General features: G+C 40.6%; 1 protein-coding gene across 6 annotated transcripts; it reads left to right on the top strand.

Annotated features, from left to right (window-relative positions):
* Positions 1-353: 353 nt before the first annotated feature.
* LOC115587515 (ATP-dependent RNA helicase DDX3X-like) lies at positions 354-23,234 on the top strand. Of its 6 annotated transcripts, none has more exons than XM_030427379.1 (20): positions 362-694; positions 1,504-1,555; positions 1,837-1,884; positions 2,660-2,719; positions 8,027-8,200; positions 8,528-8,663; positions 11,426-11,530; positions 11,626-11,725; positions 11,870-12,005; positions 13,155-13,252; positions 13,335-13,433; positions 13,544-13,704; positions 16,110-16,254; positions 16,335-16,479; positions 16,787-16,837; positions 18,507-18,688; positions 19,192-19,309; positions 19,409-19,562; positions 19,779-19,900; positions 20,143-23,234. In XM_030427379.1, exons 1-20 carry the CDS (start codon positions 650-652, stop codon positions 20,226-20,228), a joined length of 2,217 nt encoding a protein of 738 aa, XP_030283239.1. In that variant the 5' UTR covers positions 362-649; the 3' UTR covers positions 20,229-23,234. The 6 variants fall into 6 exon arrangements, with proteins under 6 accessions (XP_030283241.1, XP_030283244.1, XP_030283243.1 ...); XM_030427382.1 differs by having other exon boundaries at positions 8,027-8,134; positions 20,143-20,228; XM_030427381.1 differs by lacking the exon at positions 2,660-2,719 and having other exon boundaries at positions 354-694; positions 20,143-20,228.
* The last annotated feature ends 373 nt before the right edge of the window (positions 23,235-23,607 follow it).

A 23,607-nucleotide genomic window follows, 5' to 3' on the forward strand; every position in this document is an offset into this window, starting at 1 on the left:
TGTCTATCTGTCCTCAAAGTGGGATCACTGGGTTGGTTCGTCCAGGTGTGGAAGGTTTATCTGGAAATCTCTGATAATAAAATCCAAAATGAATCAAAATATACACAGATATACTCCTTCTGTCCATGTATGCCATCTCCTTCCGATTGAGGAATACTAGATAGTTTAAACGTAACATATATTGCTCTGTTGCATGACAGGGAAACACCAAACGTGGTGCTTGGTATAATGTCAGTACTGCCTCCCTTTCTCGTGTTGGCCTAAGTAACCAGTCGCAGATTGAAAAAAAAAAAAAACATAGAAAGAAAGAAACATCGCGATATTTGTGGCCAGGGGTTACAGAGGCGATATCTCGCGCTACCTGATCACTCAACGTCTCATTCCACCACGATCAAGCCAGCCGGGAGGGGGTTTCAGCTACTCAGCAGTCATTTCATTCGGAAACTTGAACGGACTTTATATTTATAACAGAGATCATCGTTTTATTTATTTGATATAAACGTTGTTGTCTATCTAACTTTGTAGATAACTGCTGACTTAAGATCTTAGTAACAGAAAAGAAAGCTAAATTAACGTTACAGAATTGCCGGCCGTGCTAACAAAGAAAATCCGTTCTCTTCTGTAATAATCCCCACTACTCTCTTTAGTTATGAGTCATGTGGTCGTTGATAATCCACACGGTCTAGATCAGCAGGTGAGTACTCTCAAGTGGTTACTTCTTTGCTTCTATAATATAAATTTGCAGATTTTCCATTACGCACATGTAGTTTCGACAGAGAAAAAATGAGCTTCATTAGCTAAGTCGCTAGCTAAGCTAACGTTGCGAATGGTAAAATGGAGGTGATGTCGCTGGAGAAATTGTGATGGCGGAGCTCGTCACTACGTTGTGCCTGCGAACAAAACTAACTAGACTGTCAGTGCTATGTTTCCCCTTAAAATGTCCAACAGAAGTGTTAAAATTGTATCGTGTACTAATAACCATTCGTCATTTTATTTCAGAGAAACCTGATGGAAATTTACAACGTTAGCTAACCTTTACGTCCGGCCGGTATCAGGCAAAGTTAGCCCGGCTAATGTTAGGCCTTCTCAACCTGAAACGTGGCGCAGAAAAGAATGTTGTTCAGTGGGCTCTAGCGACCCACAAACGGTCTTGAAATTGAATGGGCACTATTTAATAGCTCCTTCATGTTGTATAAAAGTGGATAAGCGGTTTAACTGAGGGTAATGGGGGGGGGGGGGTCTTTAATGCCATCTTCACCTGGTAGCAATTGCCTTTTGAAATGAACACCGACTACATGGCTGTGCCGTGCTATGTCGTAGGTTGGACAAAGCCAGTCTTGACAAATTAAAAAACAAAATGACTTAAGATATACGATTAACATGTTATTTTATCGATAGTCACTGTATTGCCCTAACCTCATTATCTGTTATTGGTAGTTTCATAGCTCTTGGTAAATCCGATGTTGGCTTAACTAATATTTCTAAAATGGTTGCTTTCCGTAGCTTGCTGTCCTAGACTTGAACTCTGCTGACGGCCAAGGCGGGGGCACTGGCAGTAAGTAACAAAGCTCCTTGTCTTTGAGATATGTCACTGTTAATGTTGGCATCAGTTTAAGCCTTATGGTACTGTTTATATAATTTGATACTTTTTGTATTATTGCATTTAAGTCATTTATTTTTTGGTAATCCAAGCAATACAGAAAACTAGTTTAAACAACTTTTTTATTGTGGCACATTGTTACAGTGTTTTTTTGAAGGTTCTTGTATGTATAGTGTATTTGTAAATGCTAACCCTGGAAAACAAATGTGATTAACTTTTTCACCCCCCCCCCCCAGGGCGTTACATTCCACCTCACTTGAGAAACAAAGATGCCTCAAAAAATGGTGAGTTCAATTTCACAAGACCATCAAAGTGCGTTTTGAATTGTAGTGTTAATATTAAAATCAGAGCATGGTAAAAGCAAGCACAGTTGAGGGAAAAAAAAACCAGTATTTGTTTCTTATCACATCAGTCTTAAAGAGTTGAGACAAAGGTGGTGGTTCTGCAGGGTTTTGCTGCTTGAGACCACCACTAAATTAAGGAAATTTTAATTTGAACAGTGCACAGAACAAGAGAAAGCCTTGTCATGTGGGTTTTCGGTTTTTGTGCGTGATGGCTTATTTTTACATGGATAAAGTGGGTCAGGTGGTACTGTTAAATGGCCTGAAATTTGAATTGAAGGAAGAAAATGGGACAGATTTTAAAGCTGATAATGTAAAAACGTTTTAGTTATTTTCATGGAGTGGGCATGGGGAGAACATGGTTAAGGTTTTCCAAGCTTATTATTGTTTCACATTAACAATAGAAGTGCTAGCTGCTTCCTGCTCTGAAAATTGGAAATATGGAGGGGGGAATTGGGTGATGGTTAAGTGTTGGTATTTTGAACAGTTGTTCCCACATTTCTAGCCCAGGTGAAGTGGTTGTAATTTCCTTTTTTTTTTTTTTTTTTTTAATAAAAAAAAAGTGTTTAGCCTCTTAAAGGCTTAAAACCAAGACGCATTTTGTGCCTGGCATACTCAGCTAGATAGTTGTGTATATCATTTTACAAAATTTGAATCATGGTTCTGTGTCATTGCACACTTGACGTTTTTCTCGTTTTACTGTTTTCTTATTCCACAGCAGGAAATGCTTATTCCGCTGGTAGACAGTGCGGTTATTCAGTGGCACCAATAAATCTCTGTAAGTCCCTTCTGTCTGCTTTCGCTGAGGGCAAACTGCATTATCAGATGCATGTAGTAGTCATTCTACACACCAGGAAAAACCTGTGCGAAGGAGGAGATGGTTGGGTTAGAGATATACATTTCAGTTAGTCAATGATGGGTTCATTATTGTTGTGCTTTCTCTCTGCTGGAATGCTTGCAGTCATATTAAGAACTGTTACAGGTTAAGGTTTGTAAGCATAATCTCTTTGGGTGGAGTTAAACGTGAGTTAACTTTTAAGAGTATGAGAAATTTATTTTAATATTTTGTCCCTCTGAATAATCAAGCCCATATTTCACCTGCAATGTCCCCCAAGTTTCTTCTAAACAGTGCCCACAACCATGGCAGGCAGTGTCCTCAAAGACACAGAAATAACTATACTTCAGGATGAGATGACTGTAAGATTGGTAATCTCTATAGAGTAAAGCCAAGCTCAACACTCATACAGCATGAGACAGTAATTATGGGCAAGTCTTTTTATAGCCTGCTTCCCTACCTTTGCTCAGGTTACCCAAGACTGGCCTCTCAAGAGCTTGCCTTTTACCATGCCTACGATGGGGGTTGGCGAAACAGATGTGGTATACCTTGACCTCTACCTGCATGCCATGCCATGCCATTTACTTGTCAGAGTTTTATAGTGTACATGGACTGGGGCATAATTACAGTCCCCCTGCTTTGTCATGGTGACTTGATTAAACAGCAGAAATTTTGGCCTAACACAGCATTTCCCAAAGCTTGCAAATGAGGTTGTTTATAATGCATGTGATGGTGCCTTAAAGACTCTGCAGTGCATCACAAGTGTGACTGCCTTACTAATAAAAAGACAGCATCAGCTGTGATAGAAACTGCCTTTTTTTAAATCATACCCTTTAGAATCAGAATCAGAAATCCTTTAATGTCCCGCAGACGGGGAAATTTGTTTGTCACAGCAGCGACAGATTATTACAAGAACAGAAACAATAGCAAAAATAAGCAATACAATTTTTAAAAAGGAAAGAAAAAGAATAGACATATATGCATATTTACATGATATAGTGCTAAATTAACCTCTGGTCATCAAAGTAGGGTTTTTTTTCTCTCCAAAGATGCTGAGCTGTACACTGCACACAGGGCATTTAGAAAGTATTCAGACCCCTTCACTCTGTTAATATTTTGTGTTGCAGCCATATGCTAAAATTGTTTGAATTATTTTTCCCCCTCAGTCTACACTTTTTACACCATGATGACAAATCAGAAACAATTTTAGATCCTTTTGCAAATTTATTCAAAAGGAAAAACTGAAATATCACATTGACATACGTATTCTGACCCTTTCAGTGCTTAGTTGGAGCACTTTTGGCCACCATTACAGCAACAAGTCTTCTAGGATATGCTGCGACAAGCTCCTGGATTTTGTGGGGTTTCTGTCAGCTTGGATGGATACCTTCGGTGGAGAGCCACTTTTATGTCTCTCCAGAGATGTTCGTTTGGGTTCAAGGCTCTGGGTCACTCAGTTGTCCCCAAGATATTCCTGCGTTGTCTTGTCTGTGTGTTTACAGTCACTGTCTTGTTGGAAGGTGGACCTTTGGCCCAGTCTGAGGTCCTTAGTGCTCTGAACCAGGTTTTCATTAAGGATATCTCTTTACTTTGCGCTGTTCAGCTTTTCCTCAACCCTGACCAGTTGCCTACTCCCTGCTGCTGAAAGATGCCCTAAAGCATGATGCTGCCACCACCATGCTTTAGTATAGGCATGGTATTGGGCATAAGGGTTTGTCCAGACGGGCGAAAACTCTTTTTTTTTTCTCCGTCTTCCTTGGCATCGTTTCAAGAATATTTGTGTCCACACTGATCCACTGAAAACGACCGAAAACGCTGTAGTTCATATTCCAGGCCTATAGGTGGCGCTTGACATTCACCAAAAACGGAGAAGAGACGGAACATGCGCATTAAGCTTGCACGCTGTAAACAAACAGCCAGTAGACGGAGAAAACGAACACAAGAAGAAGATGAAAATGGCTAGTGCAAGGAAACCAGAATTGTTTGTGTGGACCGATGAGGTCGAACTGCTGCTGCGACTCACACTCAACTACAAGGCGAGTAAGTTGCAAGAAAGGCTCAATATCTTCTGCGGCACGAACACGAGCATGTAGTCCGCCGTTGTTATGAGACGTCGCAGGGTGGGGCAATGGCGTCATCGTTTTGGAAAGTATGCAGATTCGCCGTCCACATGAGAACGGGATGGCTGCGTTTTTTGGATTTCTCCACCCTGAGACCCGTTTTCAAAAAAGTGTTTTCAGGATCTGTATGGACGGTCGGCCAAAACGATGCAATACATGTGCGTTTTTGCAAAAGAGCGTTGTCGTCTGGACGGGGCATAAGACACAGGCTTGGCTTTGATCTAAACCTGAGACCTCAGCTACCACACTTGACAAAATTCTGGTCTGATGGAACCATATGTTGCTTTTTTTGGAAAGGCCAAGTGGGCTTTCATGTGACTTTTACTGAGGAGTCTTGCCACTCTGCCATATAGCCCAGATTGGTGGAGTGTTGGTGATGGTTGATGTTTAACACTTAGTGTCCTTCTGAACAGAAACTCTGCTTTAAGCCATTAGCTGTATCAGCGGTTAGCTCTGGTTAGCTCTCTCAAGCTGTAAGGCTCAAAACATACAGCAGTCTTGCGGTTACCATGGCTCTCTCTCCACAGCACGTTGTCTGCGCTAGATATAATCACTCGCCATTCAACATTAGACCTAATGTTACAAGAATTGTTTTGTAATACCAGTCTATCCATGCCTCAGTGAAACTGCCTGCTGGCCAGGACCATGAGGGAACTGACAATCAGTATTGATATTTGGAGGTGGAAATTTAGTTAGCTATCATTTTGACATTGCATAGAGAAACTGTCATGTTTTTATTGATCGGCTTTCTATAGTGACTACAGATCAAACATTATACAGTGTATATTAGACGATATAAATGCCTGATCAATAGAGCAACCTTAATGGTTGTCAGTCTGGTGGTTTCTCCTATCTCCACTCAGGATCTATAGAGCTCGGTCAGAGCAACCATCCTGGTCACCTCTTATCAAGGCCCTTCTCCATTGATTGTTCAGTTTAGCCAGTTGACCAGCTTTAGGAAGAGTTCTGGTTGTTCCAAATTTCTTCCATTTAGGAATTATGGAGGCCACTGTGCTCTTGTGGGGCCTTCAATGCAGCAGAATTTTTCTCATAGCTTTGCCTAGATCATTGCCTTGACACAGTCCCATCTCTGAGCTCTACAGGCATTTCCTTTGACCTCATGGCTTGGTTTTTGCTCTATGCATTGTCAGCTTTGTCTTTGACATGCAGACCAGGGGCATCAAAACAGTGACCTCAAAGTGTCCTTGGGCAAGATACTGAACCCCAAACTGCTCCTGATGTGCTGGTCGGCACCTTGCATGGCAGCCACCGCCATCAGTTTATGAATGTATGAATTACGATAAGAATCAGTTGGAGAAATGGGAGGCAACTGAGCTATATTTCAGGTCCCATAGTAAAGGCTCTGAATACTTGCATCGATGTGATATTTCAAGTGTTTCCTTTTTAATACCTTTGCAAAAATTTATAAAAATCTGTTTTTGCCTTGTCATTATGGTGTATAGATTGATGAGAGGGGAAAATTCATTTTAATGATTTTAGCACAAGGCTACACATAACAAAATGAACAAAGTGAAGGGGTGTGACTACTTCCTGAAAGCACTGTAAATCAATCCCATTCAGTAATCTGAAGTCTGTTTTCTAACCTTGTAGCTTTTGGTCCGCTGATGGCACATGGGGGCAAACTACTAAGGGCGATGATTGAATAACATGTGGAGTACCACAGAGCACACAGGCTTCTGTTCTGACAACTGACTGCTATGGGTGATTTCTTGATTGATTATTTCCCTCTGGTGTGAAGATAGAATAGCTATTAAAATACTACTGTTCCAATTGGTAATGGAGTAGAAATATGCATACACTCGTAGACCTTGTAGCATCTGAAGGGGTTTCTGCAAAGTTATTTTTCTAAGTAGTGATTATGGTCTTCTCCTTGGCAGTTTCTCTGGCATTTGTGGATTAAATTGATTACCATGTGTGATTGCTATGATGTATAATTTCAAAGCCTAGCTTTGACGATCAAGCTTAAACTTGTATTGTTTTAGTACCTATTTAGGTGGAATTTTTGTTTCTTTTTTTGGCGGTTTGGGGTGAAGTTTATTGGTTTTTGCCGAATTTACCACACTGCACTTCTTAAAAGTAAAGGTAACATCAATTAAACATTTGACTTGACACTGAAAATGTCAGAACTTGTAACATTTAGGTAACCACTTCAGTGCCTTTTTTTTATTTGCAATGCATCTCTGAGAGGTCCCAAGTACTATCCATACAGACACAAATCCAGGTCCTGTCACCATCGACTGGCACTGTTTGGGCTTGTGTAAAAGTACGAGACAGTGTATGGTTGTTTTGCCTGATATTCTTAATTTGATTATTCTGATCAACATCAGAGATTTAAAAAACTGCCTGTCTACAACCCTTTCCCCCTGTGCTTACTTGAAGAGGGCACCACAATGCTGTTGGCCCACAGGTTTTAAGTTGGAGTCCTAACCACAGATCTAGAATCAGCTAATTTGGCTGAGCCGATTCTCATTCAAAGTAGAACTAATCTGATAACTAGGTCTGTGTGGATGGTCTGCCCCTTAATGCTGTTGTGACATAGCCTCAGCTACTTGGAATGGAAGCAATAACTATAGTTTATCCCTCCACCAGCTTTACACTCAGTCTGCACTTGTAACAGTGTGGCCACCAATGGGAACGCTGACACAGCTAGTGTCCGTAGCTGGGCAGATCGTTGTGGTAAATGTCCCAAACAGGCTGAGAGGGGGCTCAGTAGCTCTCTTCGTACAGAAAAGTCATCCTACTCAAATAACAAGGCCTGTGTCTGGTGTGCTTATAACCTTCAATGTTAAATGCGTCTGTTCTCTTGCACAGGTCTAGAACTTGCTTTGCATATTTGCTACTGTTTTTATACAGGACAACATTATTTTACCCAGTGAAAAAAGTTGTTGGAGCGTTTGTTTCTCACAATTATACAAGCTTTCAGTCAAGGTTTTAGTCTATGGACTGCTTGCATCCCACCTATCAGTAATGAGGTTAATGGGTAAGCAGTGGAAGACAGACTCATGCTTAGTCAGGACTATGAGTACAGACAAATACTGTACACGGTACTTTAACACATGCAGGATTATGTGCCTCCTCAAGCCTTGTGTTTTTTTTGTCTTCCATGAAGATTCACCAGGATGGGACAGTGGACGCAGCAATGGATTTGTGAATGGTTACCATGACAACCGCACAAATGGGGGCTTTGGAGGGCGAGGACCCCCTCGCAATGATAGAGGTGGGCGTGGCGCCTACCGTGGTAACAGGGGTGGAGGCTCGTTTAATCAACCATTGCAAAATGCAGGTGGGGAAATCCTGACATGCCTTAGAATGTTTAATTATAAACCTAGTTTTGGACAGATGACAGTGTAGTCTCAGATATAAACTTGGCCCTCCCCCACCCTTGTTTATACAGTTATGATATCAAGACTCATTTGCTGATCATAGATTAACATTGAATTATAAATCGTTATTAACAGTAGCTATGCACTTAATTTGATATGAAGCCTCCTGATTTTAAAGGCTGATGGCATTTGGATTTAGGGGAACGTAAGCTTCACTATTGGCTTTTGGCTCTGAGTTTATTTGCAGAAGAAACTACAAGACTGATGGGTTGATCTGCTTACTACAGGGTTTGGCAGTTATGACAACAAAGATGGCAGCTGGGGAGGACCTCCGAGAGATGCTGCCTACAACAGTTTTGGGGGACGTTCTGATAGGAACAAGTCAGCCTTCTTCAATGACCGTGGGGCAGGCTCGAGGGGAAGGTGTGTACATTTTTATTTTTTAAACTTACATTTGTAGTAGACTGCACTTTTAGGTTTTTTTTCAGCCTGTAAAGTGTCTTCATGTTCATTGATGTCTAAAATTGTAGACATTCAGTTTAATAAAACAGGGGCAAGCAATGATAAACAAAATCTAATTAAAAGCTTTGATTATTTAATTGTAATTAATCCATATGCCAATATTAGCCATAAGCATTTAAATATTTCTATGCAAATGGTTTTTGGTAGATAAGTCAATAACTTGCCTTTTTAAACAAAAGTGAAAAGGAAGTGATATTGTAAGCTTGAAGTACTCTAATGGTTAGGAAATTCCTTGCTGAATAAGTAGCACGAAATGTGGCTTATGCCAACGCTTCCAACTGGGTGTCTTTTTGTTAAGTACCAGTCCAGTGTTTAGGCTATATATGACCTTTCCTGACAATGTTTTAATACTTGACAGAGAACTTAAATTGAAAAAAAAATTAAGCTTTCGCTAAAATGGAATGGTCTACAGTAGAATCTGGGACATTTATATTGTCCACCAAGCTTGGCTTCTGGTCTTAAGAGCGGTGTGGCACCTTTAACCCTTTAGGCACCGGGTTTTATATTTATAAATACAAGATTTTGACATCTAAATTTCAGAAGGCTCTGGCTTGAAAGGGGGTTAGGGTTAGGTTAGGGTTTGAGAAAGAGACAAAGTTTAAATGAGACAAATATTGAGAATGACCTAAAGTTTATCTAGGGAGTAAATTTTCCCATCGAATTTGCATATTATGACATCATATGGCGGCGGCCGTATTAGATTATGTAATTTCCATGTAATACCTGATATTTTGAAAGAGTTGAATTTATTTCATCAGATTCATCCCCTCCATCCATTTATGTTGTCCACACATCAAATGAACAGGGAAAAAGTAAATTGTAAGCCAACAGTAGTCAACTAGAACTATTACACCACAAAACTCATGTAAACAGTATGCGTTTTTTTTTTTTTTTTTTTGGGGGGGGGGGGGGGGGGCATTTTTTTTCTTCCCTTTGTCTTGCTTTCTCTTTTCTTCTTATCATTATTATCATTGTTATTATTATTTTATTATTATCATCATCATTATAAGATGATAATAATAACAGTAGGTGTCTTCTAGCTGCAGAGGCCTCATCTGTGCCCATCTATCCAGATAAAAGTTTCTAGTATTTGTAGAGTGTGGAGCCTCTCATTGCAAGGCACAGAGACAATAAGAACAAGTTTTTGAAAAAAAAATAGTCATAATTTAGAACTGTTGGTTCTACCATGTACTAACAGTAGCACACACATGTAAACAGAAAGCTGGTAATTTGCCTACAGAGGCCTTATGTGCCTATCTATCCAGATTATACTGTTTATAGTTTGTCAGAGTGTGGAACCTCTCATTACATGGCACAGCACACAGGCCTACCCCACACTGTTTGCACCTGTATTGTGTCTGATGACGACCTTTAGGATGGGTACGATCGGAGCAAACCATAGTCTGGACGATCGCCAGTATCATGGAGCCAGTGGCATTCTGTAAGCCTCTGTGGCATTTCTCCCCCCTCCCCCAGTTTTCCAAATCCCGGTGTAGATGTTGGCCAAAATTCTGCCCAATAATCCTCAATCTCTGATTTATGTATCAGGCCTATGCTCAAATGGAGTGACAGGAAGGCTTTCATTTCAGGGACAGTTGCATCATACCATTCATGAAATCGGTATGCTCATCAGTATTTAGGCTCACGTGAACTAATGCCAAGTTCACGTGAGCCTAAATACTGATGAGCATACCGATTTGTCTCCATTGTTATAAGATTCCAGAAATCATCAGTCAGAAAGAGGGACAAAAAATCTATAGACCTTCAATCATTGCTAAACTCTCTGATGAGCAGATTGGATATTGTGGTGACAGAGAGCTTTATCCATTCCTGATATACTTCCTCATCACTCAAGTAAGCCCAGCCACCATTACCATCGTTGTCATCATTTCCAGCCCTGTTCTGCCTGCCCCTGTTGCCTCTACCACGTCCACCTCTCCCATGGACACTGCGACCTTGTGTACCCCTCCCTCCTCTTCCATTTGGTGAAGGGTTGAAAGACTCATCATCACTACTTTCAGCCCTATTCAGACCACCCCTGCTGCCCCTACGACACCCATCAGCCCTTCTACGAACACTTCGCCCACGTCTGCCCCCGCTATCCCCACTAGTTTTGTGAGACAAGTTGGGCTCGTGTGTGCTTTGTGCTTCGTGAACACTGCTGCGTCGCACGGCTGCACCACTGCCGCGCATGGAGGCTACGTGACTGTCGCGGTAGAAAGAGTGAACATTAACGCTGTTCCCAGCGCTATTCTCACCACCCCTGCTACTTCTACCACATCCATTCGCTCCCTTACTGATACTATGAGTTTCTGTATCATTTCCACTCCCACCTGTGTTGGGCAAAGGGTTGTGTGTTTGTGCTTGTGCGTTTTCCTCACTCTGGGCGGCAGCGCCATTGCTATGCAAAGACGCACCGTGCTATAAACATGGAAATAATTGTATACTGAGACACAAGTTGGTATAGCTGTTGAGTTAAGTTATACACTTAAAGTGTAGCTGTTACTGCTACAGCCATTTTGAAAGTAATGAAAAGTGCATGGTATAGGATACTTTTGGATTTTTGAAGAGAAGTTTTGACAATTAGGATGTGCATGTATTGAAAGACATGAGTTTAAAGGTTGTTTTTTTTTAGCTCCACACTTTTAACACTATGTGTACAGATATGAGCGTGGGGGTTTTGCTGGTGGAGGAAACACCCGCTGGGTGGAAGACTCCAGAGATGATGATTGGTCCAAGCCCACTGCTCCCAATGAGCGCCTGGAACAGTAAGACAAATTCTGCTTGTAAATACACAATAACACAATTTACAGCTATCCTGCATCTGCATTTGACTACAACTTTGGCAAACCTTAATTTTCAGTGAGCTTTTTTCCGGAAGCAACACTGGGATAAATTTTGAGAAATATGATGATATTCCTGTGGAAGCCACGGGAAGCAACTGCCCGCCCCACATTGAAAGTGTAAGTCTATACTCAGCAAAGCTTGTGTAAGCATAATGATATTTAAATGGTGTTCCTTTGTCTATAGGGATTAATTTATAATAGAATTTTAAAGGGATTGATGGAGCAGTTTATCTTGTACTGATTTGTCCAATCATTCTGTAGTTCCATGATGTAGACATGGGGGAGATCATCATGGGTAATATCACCTTGAGTCGCTACACTCGTCCCACCCCGGTCCAGAAGCATGCTATCCCCATCATTAAGTCCAAGAGAGACCTGATGGCTTGCGCCCAGACTGGTAAGTGTTGTTGAAAGCACTTGATGGCCTCAAGTAGCTCAACCAACCTTTTCCTACCTAATTTTTCTTATAAATTGTTATTGCTTTGGTTTTGGGCAGTGTTGGAATTTCGTCACTTTTTGGGGAAAGGCCATTTGGCCTTTACTTTTATTTTTTTACTTTTTTTTCATAGGGGCACCAAGGCCACATGATGGGGCACAAAGGCCACTGAGTAAAATTTTGATGATTTACCTTTCAGATTGATACCATAACATCCTAATTTATAATAAGACATGGATTTTGTATTGTAATAAGTTTATGTATTAAAACATTTTTTAATACCAGTATCAAGTCAATGTTACATTAGAAAACATTTTTTGTGAAGTAGGGTTAGGTGATTTTGGTGACACTACACTGAATATTAGTGAAGTTATTGAATATTTTTTGTAGTCTCTATTTTCAGTGTTGCACTTTGTAGATGGTCCTTGCACCCTCGTCTCACAGACGGCTGACCATACAGACCAGAGTTAATGTCCAGCCCAGAGGAGCGCTCATTTTGATGAACATATGGTTGTTGCTCATTGCCTACCTTACTACGGTAGTGCAGAGTCGTCATTTGTGTTTTAACAATGTTTCCCTTATGAGTTATTGATCCGGGAAGTTCGAATCTGTGAATATATTTCCAACTTTACCAAACTAAATCATGCCACATAAGTCGGTTACGTATCATATCGAAACCGGCTGAGCTCGCTCGCTGTGCTGTGTCGTTCTTCCGTTTTGAGATGCTGCTGTTTGAGAGGCTTTCATGTGAGATCATCGATGTGATGATGAGACTCCACCTGCACAAACTCATTGAAGTTACTCTGAGTGACTACTTTGCACTCGGGTGGCTGTAATTCAATGCAAGAACATTACGCACACAGGGCAAGGGGCACAAAGGCCACTGTGGCCGTACAATTTTTTTTTCACGGGGCATCAAGGCCAAAGTGTGGGGCAACGGCTGCCGTGACATTCCCACCCTGGTTTTGGGCTTTTTTGATTATACTTTTTTTTGTTTTTGTTTGTTTTATTAATGGAACGTAAAGGTTTACAGGGCAATTCAGAGTTTACCGTTTGGCTCCATGGTTATATATTTGAGGTTAACATAGTATTATCCCTGCTGTGTTTCAGGCTCTGGTAAGACTGCTGCTTTCTTGCTGCCAGTGCTGAGTCAGATTTACACTGATGGACCTGGAGATGCCCTTCAGGCCGCTAAGAACAATGGACAGGTATTGGGGAAAGAATGCATGGTAAAGATATTTTGCATTACCATCTGACTTTTTCCTAACAAACATAATCTTTCATCTTCAGGAAAATGGAAGGTATGGTCGTCGTAAGCAATACCCACTTTCCCTGATCCTGGCTCCCACCAGAGAACTGGCTTTGCAAATCTATGATGAAGCCAGGAAGGTGAGTTTCTAGAAGACTAACTAGCTGAAGCAATCTATGACACAAAACATTGTTTTCCTGGACACTGAATATGTATCCTGAAGCTTGTTTCCTTTCTTGCTACATTTTAGGTTGCTTATCGCTCACGTGTGCGCCCCTGTGTGGTGTATGGTGGTGCCGATATTGGCCAGCAGATAAGGGATTTGGAGAGAGGCTGTCACCTGCTGGTGGCCACACCTGGTCGTCTGGTTGATATGATGGAGAGGGGCAAGATTGGTCTGGACTATTGCAAGTAAGTATAACAGAAAGATCCGTACTGAGATCGGTATTGTTAAATATTTTACACTTTCTTTTACTTTAAAGCTGCAGTTTGGAGTTTTGAGGAAAAAGTGGACTTGGTCAGAAAATTTGAATGATACAGCCCCCTCCGTCTTCCTCTCTGCTGCTGTAGCTCTGCCTTCAAAGCCCCTCCCCACAGAGGAGCCTGCTGTGCACGAGCAGGCTTATAACCATGTTAACAGAGGAAGCCAGATAACCAAGACGGCGCATTCAAAATAACAACAACATAAGCCCTGACCTATACTACTTCTGACCTATACAACTAAATTACAATGACGAGTGCCTCATGCAGATCACTGTAGATATCCTGAGTAACAGTGTTCCTCATATCGCAGTAGACGAAGTTACCAGCTAATCATTACCCGCTGCAACGCCATGCTGCCTTTCTGAAGCATGAGTAACGTTATTTCTCTGAACCAATTGAACCACTTCAGAGCGTACTGAACACAAACGAAAGTTGTAACTGCCTGATCACTTGAAAGACACATTTGCTAACCAGTAGCCATAAAGACAAATCTAAACACCGGAGTTGGCGTACAAGCCAGCAAGCTACGCAGCTTGACTGCAACATCGTCAGGCCATATGCACTATTGTGAGTATTATGTGTAACTGCCGCCACCATAGCCTTGTGGTTAAAACCTCAAATGAAATGTATATCAAGGAGGGGTCCTTACTTGTGGAGCAGAAAAGCAGCTAACTCTGTCTCTCCTGACGACTCACAAAGTTTGCACCTCGCTCCACCTCTGAAATGACGCTCCAGTATTTATCCTTGTTTTCTCTCTGGCTCGGTTCAATTCTTCATTTTTACACTGCTTTTATTAGTCAGTCTTCTTTTTTTCTTCTCTTTGACTAGGGCAATCGTGGGACATTCGGCTCTGTTGTTGTCTGTTCACCACCAGGATTTACAGCTTGAACGTATCTAACCATGTAAGAGCAGACACTGCTCGGGGGAGGGGCACTGCCCAGTATGCACTGCGCGAGGAAGGGGGGCTCCCAGCAGCGTATGCAGGAGAGTGATTGACACCTCTCAGACACTCACCTTGGCTCTGATTGGTTAATTTGAGCTGGGAGCAGTTTATTCTTGCAAGGCAAATTACAGCCACTGGGTGAAGCAACAGACAGTGGATTTTTACACATCTGACATGAATCTTATTCTGTCAGATCATAATGACAATTTTAGCAAATATAACAAAAATTGTTACATCCTACAGCTTTAACCAAGGATAAGGTATTTTGAGTTGTGGCGGCAGGATTGGGGAAAACTACAGCCTGATTATTTTATGAAACGCTTTATGAATCGTGTGCCAAGAAAAAATATATTGCATTTTGGAGTGGGTTTTTTTTCTTTCATCTATCAGTTTTGGCAACTTGACAAGATATGGCACTTTGGCAGAATAGTACCATGTATCTCAAAATCCAGTAGATGATATAAAAGGACAGTAGTGACAATAAAGCAGCCAACTGTAGAAATTGGCATGGTCTAAATTACTGTCACGATACTAGGGTGCCAATTTGATATGTATTGCAATTCTTAATATTGCAATCGTACAGGCGTTGCGCTACAATGATACTAATTGAGTAGTGGAAAAGTTTTTTTTGACAATTTTTTAAAAACCAGACCGTGGGAAAAAGCTGAATCATACATTTCTACCGAATATCATATTGTTATACATTTCCAAAATCAATGCACGTCAGTCTCAATCTTATTTCAGCAAGATCCTTGTTATGTAATAATACATTTAATTTTTTATAGCGCCTTTCAGGGTACCCAAAGACACTTAACAAAGTGAAACAAACAAAACAAAGAATAAATGGATAGACAAAAAAATATATTTAGGATAAAGAAATAGAAAAGTTGATGTCGCTGGATCTAGAGCTTATAGGCCTTAAAAAAAAAGATGGGTTTTAAGTCTCCTTTTGAAAGTCTCCAGAGAAGTCATTTTGCATTATATCTCATATAAAGTGGTCAATAAAATACTTTCCGTGCTATAGAAACCCATATGGGTATTTTTAATTTCAGTTTTGACCCTTCTAGTTTGCTATAGCTCAAGTGTTGTCGATTGTTGAAGCTGCAGAGTAGCAGATAGAGTTGACACGTATATGAAATACTCTGACAGCAATTATGAGAAAATTGTTTGAAAACATTTAACTGGCTGTGGAATCAAAAATACACATTTACAACTTTGCCCAGATGATGAGGCTTCAGCTAGGCATGATAATATTCTAATTTGAGACATATATCCAGACATGCGTAGCGGTTGGGCTGGCAGATTTGCATATCGTAGGAGAGGGGAGTATTGGCTTTGGTGGAGGTCTGTGGTGTCTTATTTCTGTAGTTAAATGGATGTCTCTCTACAGCTACTTGGTCCTGGATGAGGCTGACCGCATGTTAGACATGGGTTTCGAGCCACAGATCAGACGAATTGTGGAGCAAGATACAATGCCACCCAAAGGCATCCGACAGACCATGATGTTCAGTGCCACCTTCCCTAAGGAGATCCAGGTACATTTATTCATCAGGTCCTCATTATCTTGCTTAATTAGATAAATATCTACATACTTATCTGATTTTGTTGTGCATAGATCCTTGCCCGTGACTTCCTGGAGGACTACATTTTCCTGGCAGTGGGGCGTGTTGGGTCTACCTCAGAAAACATCACACAGAAGGTGGTCTGGGTAGAAGAGACTGACAAGAGGTCCTTCCTTCTTGACCTGCTCAATGCCACAGGTGAGGAATGCATAAACAATAAGAAACACATTAGATGCTGTTTTTCCCCCTGAAGGTCACATTGGACTCTTACCCATCATCCTGTGTCTGCCTCATATCAAGCTAATATTGATTTAGATACACCTATGCTAACTATTGTTCATTATAACAAGACCTTGCAGTGAAAGAAAAACATTTTTTTGCACTGGTGAGCAGGGATTGAAGTTGCTTGCCGTGTTTAGGGGGGTAGACTTCTCATGATGATCTAAGCTGATATTTTTGTGTACTGAGCAGCTTACATTTACCGGCTGGTTTGGTTTTATCTTAGTTATTCCCAGTGAGGTTCAGGAAAATGTGACAGAGGCACCAGAGAAACCCGGTAAGTATGAACATACCATAACTTCACTTTGACCCACAAACCAGAAACATCACATCCCACAGCTCATCCTGTCCCTCCGCTCCCTAGCTGTCATGCTGCCTCAGTTTTTGTTTTTATTTCATTTCGAACAAGGGCTTGTAGGATCTTGAGTAATATTTGCCTTGCACCAATCTCAAATACAGAATTTGACTCAATAGTACAACCTCCCCCCCACTGAAAGGGGAGTCGTTTTTTTAGCACGGTGTTAACCAGCACCAGCAGTAAGGTCAGCTGGCTCATCATGATTATGTTGGCTGGTTGTCATAGAAAGAGCTCTCAGTTTCCATTAGTCACATGGCTGTTGCTGCATGGAAATGGCAAGCCAAGTGTCTTGTTTTCACCTTGACAATTAAGCTATTCAGATTGTGCTAATCTGTTCTTCATTTGAAAGTACCTAGACTTGCCTGTGCCAAAGTGCATTGGCAAAGCATTTGCAGGTTAGCTGTGAATTTGTAATGGCCTGTCCTACCCCATCACCCCAACCTTTTTTTTTTTATTTTTTTTTTTTTATCATGCTTTTTCTTTTCTGGTAGCCATTAGTGCCAAATATTGATTGCCATTACTGTTCAAATATGGCATCATTACTGATGGCTGATTGTCAGCTTTTTCTTATTGTTCGTTCTGTGAGTAAAATGATAAAAGTCCCACACTGCACTCTGACAGTGAAACATTGTTTATGTGGTTAAAGAAACATGGTCTGTAACCCCATCCTACAAGTACATGTCTTCTCTCTAGCAGATCACTTGCTATAAATGTCATGAGTTCGCATGCTTCCACAACTGAAGCTGATACTCTTTATAGTTTTTAACTAGAACCATCAGTATTTGGATCAGATGGCTCAGGAAATTTGTGGCGATTAAGGAGGCAGCAGCGATACTTTAGTTAGTTTAAAAGTAACTGGTCTATCATTGCACTATTGCTCTATTACTCATTTTGGTTAGTTAAAAAACTGATGCAGCAGTACCAGAGATGCTGCGTTTTTTCGTTCCACCCCATCTCCTTCATTTCTAAAATCCTGTTGCCTATATTGCCAACAAATCCACTGACCACATCCCTGCAGGCAATTTATCGGATTATGTTCAGCTTCCTCTGCAGTTACAAAAGGTACTCCTTTTTTCACATATGCAGTATAACTGCACGTGTGTATGTGTATAATATGTAAAATTGGTTGGGTTACCCATTAATTAAATACAAATAATGGGTCAAATTGTCAGCACACACCCAATATTAAAGGACTTAATCCAGAGACGAACAAAAACTTGCTTGGGACATTCCTAATTTGAACATAATTGTTATTTGGTTGTCATTTCCAGCACTTTGTGCTGAAAGACTGAAAAAATGGTTGTCCATTAATGATGTCAGTAAAAGTAATGCTCTTTATGCAACCCCAGTCTACATTTCTGAGTTGTCATTTTGGTTTTTGATTTTCTTCTTTACTTCATGATCATGGAATTGCTGACCTTTTTTAAACGAGAGCTTTAAGTTTCTGATCCCATCTTTGAGCCACAAAAAATCCTCCCCATACCCTTGTTTCTAGTTATGAATGATTTCTTTTCTTTTGTTCTCCTTTATCGCTCTTTATCCTGCTCTCCTCCCTCTGTCGCGTCCTCTTTTTTTTCTGGCAACACAGGCAAAGACTCATTGACTCTGGTGTTTGTGGAAACCAAGAAAGGAGCGGATGCTTTAGAAGACTTCCTTTACCACGAGGGTTATGCTTGCACCAGCATCCATGGAGATCGATCCCAGAGAGATAGAGAGGAAGCTCTGCATCAGTTCCGGTCTGGACGTTGCCCCATCTTGGTGGCTACAGCTGTAAGTCATCTTTTCTGTGAACTTTGGTTATGATCTTGTTTTTTTTTTCCTTGCACCATATCTTTCCCCAGATTTAAGTGTTTAAATCGGCTCCATTCTTTGCATTTTTACAAAATCAGTCTTAACAATGTCATTAACACGGTTTGGGCTTCAATATCAGAAAGGATAACATTTTTATTATATTCTCCAAGATTTCACCTTAACCAGTAATGGCTCTCCATGTGATCTACTTTTAGGCAATATTTTTAATATACTATAACAAACACTTTGAGCATGTAACTCTTGGGCCTCAAGTTAAGATGTAAGCTGTCCAAATACTATGTTTACCTTTTTAACTGGTGCACGTTAAGTGCAGCTTTATGGTGTTACAACCAGGAATGGGCAAAACATGGGGGAACGACACAAATTGGTTGTTGAAGGAAACAGTTGCTTATGCTGATAAACTGTGTAATGTTGTTGACATGATCATTAAATATATTTTTTCCAACCTCTTATTTTTCCAGGTGGCTGCTCGAGGCTTGGACATAAGCAATGTGAAGCACGTTATTAACTTTGATTTGCCCAGTGACATTGAGGAATACGTTCACCGTATTGGCCGTACGGGACGTGTGGGCAACCTTGGTATGATAGTTTTTTTCTTTTGTTAGTTATGGCTTTGTTATTGTTTAATTGGTATTATCGTGTATTTGTATAATCTGTTTTTGTTGTGCGTATTAACAGGTCTGGCCACGTCGTTCTTTAACGACAAAAACAGCAACATAACCAAAGATTTGCTGGACATTTTGGTGGAGGCCAAGCAAGAGGTTCCCTCCTGGCTTGAGAGCCTAGCCTATGAGCATCAGCACAAAAGCAGCACCCGTGGACGCTCTAAGAGGTAATTGTTGCACAAAATTCCACACGCCAGGTGAATTGCTGATGTTTTGGAAACTTGTAAATGACAATTTAGTTGAGTAGACCGAAAATTATTTCGGACAGTTGCCGTGCCCTCCATTTTGAAACAACTGGGCTTTGACCATTACTGAACTTTTAATTTGTTTAATCATCAAAAAAATTGTGCTATAATGTTTAACTAGCAAATGTTCTTACTTAGGTTCTCAGGTGGTTTTGGAGCTAGAGACTACCGTCAGACATCCGGTGGCTCTGGAAGCTTCAGTAGCAACCGTGGAGGGCGTAACACTGGAGGTCATGGAGGAAACCGTGGCTTTGGTGGAGGCAAGGAAACTTGTAATTTTCTAACCTGAAAAGCATAATCAGCTGTGTGTCGAACCGTACTGCATTATGTTATCCCGTTAAAAGTAATGGCTTAGAAATTTGAGCTCCTTATTTCATACAATCACTCTCAAGCTTCCTACTTATAAGAAAGCAAGCCAAACAGTGTCCATTTTGGCTTTTTAAAAATAGTTTTGTTGCACTAGGCTGTCTGGCTGTCTGACCTCTGACTTTGTCCTTCCCAGGTGGCTTTGGTGGCAACTTCTACAGCAATGATGGCTATGGAGGAAATTACAGCCACTCTGGTAGTGTGGATTGGTGGGGCAACTAGTCACCATAGGAATAGGTTGCCATGCCAACCCATCCCAATGGAAACCACATGTTAACTTAAGCCAGACCATAACAACCCTCCCTGTGTAGCTTCACTGACACACAGTACATTACCAACCCTGGTTCTCTGCCATTCGCTTCTCTGAAAAAGGAAGTGCAGCACGACGCAAAGGAAAGTCACCAGCACGTGCAACGCACTGGAGACCGCAGAGATTCGCACACCTCAGAGTGAGCATGGATGCTGACATGCATTGTTCGATAGCAACTTCGAACTTTCATTGTTAAAAGTATTTTTGTTCTTTTTGTGGAAAAAAAAATTAATTGAATAACCTGAGGATCATTTGTATGTTAATGTACTGTGCCTTCGGAATTTAAACAGGAAATCTGTGTTTTCATTTCACCAGAAGAACATGGCCAAGAGCTCTAAATTTGATTTTACTATTTTGTTTGAAAAATATTAGAAAGGCAAAATAAGCTTGGACTTAATCAAACCTTGGCAAATACTGGGGTATTGTGGCTCTGAGCCATGATTCCATTTGAACTTCAAATTTATTGCAGGAACATCATGTAGCCTTTTCTATAGTCAAACAGCTAAGGGAGCCAATACTATGTCTAATCCAAACTGGGCCACTCCGCAAAGCAACTGTATTTTAATCCTGAGGTACAAAGTTACATTTGTTTTTCTTACTTTTTTTGCTCACTCTATCCTGGACAGGCTCCTTTTTATGGATATAATAGTCTTTGAAATAGCCATTCCTATTGTAATCTTAAGAAACACAGAAGTCATTAAGCTCGGTGCCAATAATTGCTGAGGTTTAAACAAGAATAATCACTGCTGGAACTTGTTACTCCACATTTTTCAATTGACTTGACAGTGTTATGGCAGCTAGTATGTTATCAAGTGCTAGCTACATTAAGTGGGCGGTGTTTTTTGTTTATTTTTACTTGAGACATTTTTGGTGCAGGTGTGTGCAAAATTGAAAAACTGAGTCAGTTTTTTGATTTTTGAATTGTTTCTCTACAAATATGTATCAAAACAAAAAATGCCTGCCATCTTGAAAGTGAAGTTCAAAATGGCTGCATAAAGGACCACAGCATCGGGAGGGCATAGCGTGGTGTTAGTGTTTACCGGCAACCATGAGGCCCAGATGGTATTCTACGCTTGCAAGTGTTTTGTTTTTTGGTCAAGGAGAAAGGTCACGTGAACTGAGTCGCAGGCTTAACTTAATTACAAACGTTTTCTCTTTTCAAGCTGCGTTGGAGGCATGGTTCATCTGAGACAGGCATTTAAATGATCACTGAGGTTTATCAATTTAACAGAAAGGAATAGAGCAGGGTAGAGCAGCACTCTGACCACTGGGATTTGGGGAAGGGGGGTAGGCGTGGGGAGTGGTTTTCAAGTGCACCGCCATTGTCAGTGGCTTTGGTTTCCATTGCTGCATAGTGTAATTGGAGGTGGCCAAAGATTGGGGGGGGGGGGGGGTGTCAGCAATGTCCACTTCCTTATGGAACATTAAAATACTGTCAGGTCCTCTGGGAGTTTATCTGCTCAGACATGTATAAAAAATCTATGACTTACTAAGCCAGAGCAGGCTTTTCCTCCTGAAAGAGGAACCGCCATCGAGAGCACGAGATGGGGCGTTTCACCTCCCAATTTTCTCATCGGGTGTGTTGTGCCTTGAACCTTATGTGTTTTTTTTTTTGTTTTTTGTTTGTTTTTTTTTTAGAAATTGAACTAAAAGCGGATGCACTGACAGTGTTGAGAACTTGAGATTGAATGGTGCTACTTGATTTAGCCCTTGCACGTCGTGCCCATCGAGTTTTACAAAAGTTATTTTATTGCACATCTAGAGTTTTATATAGATGTCTTGGATATGTGTCCTTAAGCTTCCAAATATTGTGTGTGAGGAGATTGTGAAAAACGCAGCTTGTTTACAAAGGGGAAGGGTTCTCAAAGTTTAAACCAGGATTTATTTGGGACCAGGGGATTTAGCAGTTGGGGGAATTTAGCCATTTGCACAGATTTCTAGATTCTACTTTTGCTGCTAGTTTTGTGTAATTTATTAAGCATTTTTGACAAATATTTATTTTTGTAAGCCTCAAAGTGATTCTTTGAAAGTTTCAGAAACTTGACCAAAAGACAGTACAAAAAACACTGGCACTTGAATGTTGAATGTCACCTGTATGCGTGAAATTTATATATTTCGGGGTAGTGTGAGCTTTTTAATGTTTAAGATACATTGGACTCAGTAAATAATATCCACAGCTGTTTCAGGGCCTCCTCAGGGCCAGTCAACTCTATTAGATTATTATAATTGATCAACAAAATTTATAATGGAATTGAACAAACATGCCAAGGTTTGGAATATAGCTGTCAAAAGAGCAAATAAATTTCCTAAGCATATCAGTGCAGAAGTGTTCAGATTCTCCAATTGTGTGCATTATTGATTCTTTATTCTAATTTGACCTGATAATTGTTTTTCTCCAGTGACTGTCTGGCACATGGCAATCCTTAAAGAAACAAACATGTGGTTTATTCTTATTGTTGTATTTGCATATGACACCTCCTTGAGTTCTCTGTGAATGTGGAGCAAGTCTGCAGCATTGATTTCCAAGGCAGCTGTTGGAATTGTATGGGTTAACTGAATGTTCTGTGCAAATATTTGCAGGCAGAACCTGAGACTTTTTCCACATTTGTGAGAGGACTCTAGAGCTTCTTTAGATGTAGACTTTGCTTTCTGTATTAGCTAATAGGCTACTGCACTGCATGGGAAATACTCAGCTGTGCAATTGTATGATTTTACCAAAATAAAATGTTTGAATGCAAAATTATCTTGAAAAATCAAGCATGTTTCATGATGACTTGTTTACTGTAGTTGTGCCGAGAAGACCTGTAGCAAGCAGCAAGTTGCCTTGTGTGGATACAGGGCAGGCTGCAATTTCAATTTGGTATAGATTGGGCTTAATTTCTTTTGGAAAAATATAAAGATTTAATTTCTAAATTCAACTGTTTCACTTGTCTTATTTTCCCAAATCTCTTTTGAGCTCATCTTTTTTCATTGACATACTTGCTCAAACAGCCTGGCTTAAGAAAGGACAGACACAGGAGCCAGTTCAAGTAGTGTTTTTGATCAACTAGAAAATGAAAATGTAATTTAAAAAAAAAGCACGTTATTGCTGGTGGAGATCCCAATAAGTAAATAGATCCAGGAATTAATTCTCACTTAAACACTGATTGTAATGCTGTCTGTTTTCTTTAATCTAAGAACTGTTGGGCTTTGGTGGAGGAGTGCACTCTCCTGAATCCTACTCTAGTTACAGATGCTTTTATAGGGAAAAAAAGGCAAAACTGCAAAACAACATCTTATGACTAGAGACAA

The sequence above is a fragment of the Sparus aurata genome, chromosome 9, assembly GCF_900880675.1.
Source record: "Sparus aurata chromosome 9, fSpaAur1.1, whole genome shotgun sequence".
Lineage (NCBI taxonomy): Eukaryota > Metazoa > Chordata > Actinopteri > Spariformes > Sparidae > Sparus > Sparus aurata.

What these genes read in the sequence shown, in the direction of transcription:
- LOC115587515 (XM_030427379.1), top strand. Translation starts at nt 650, where the DNA reads ATGAGTCATGTGGTCGTTGATAATCCACACGGTCTAGATCAGCAG. An exon ending in AGAGGCACCAGAGAAACCCG is followed by an intron (nt 16,838 to 18,506) that starts GTAAGTATGAAC and finishes CTGGCAACACAG; the next exon opens with GCAAAGACTCATTGACTCTG. An exon ending in AAACCGTGGCTTTGGTGGAG is followed by an intron (nt 19,901 to 20,142) that starts GCAAGGAAACTT and finishes TGTCCTTCCCAG; the next exon opens with GTGGCTTTGGTGGCAACTTC.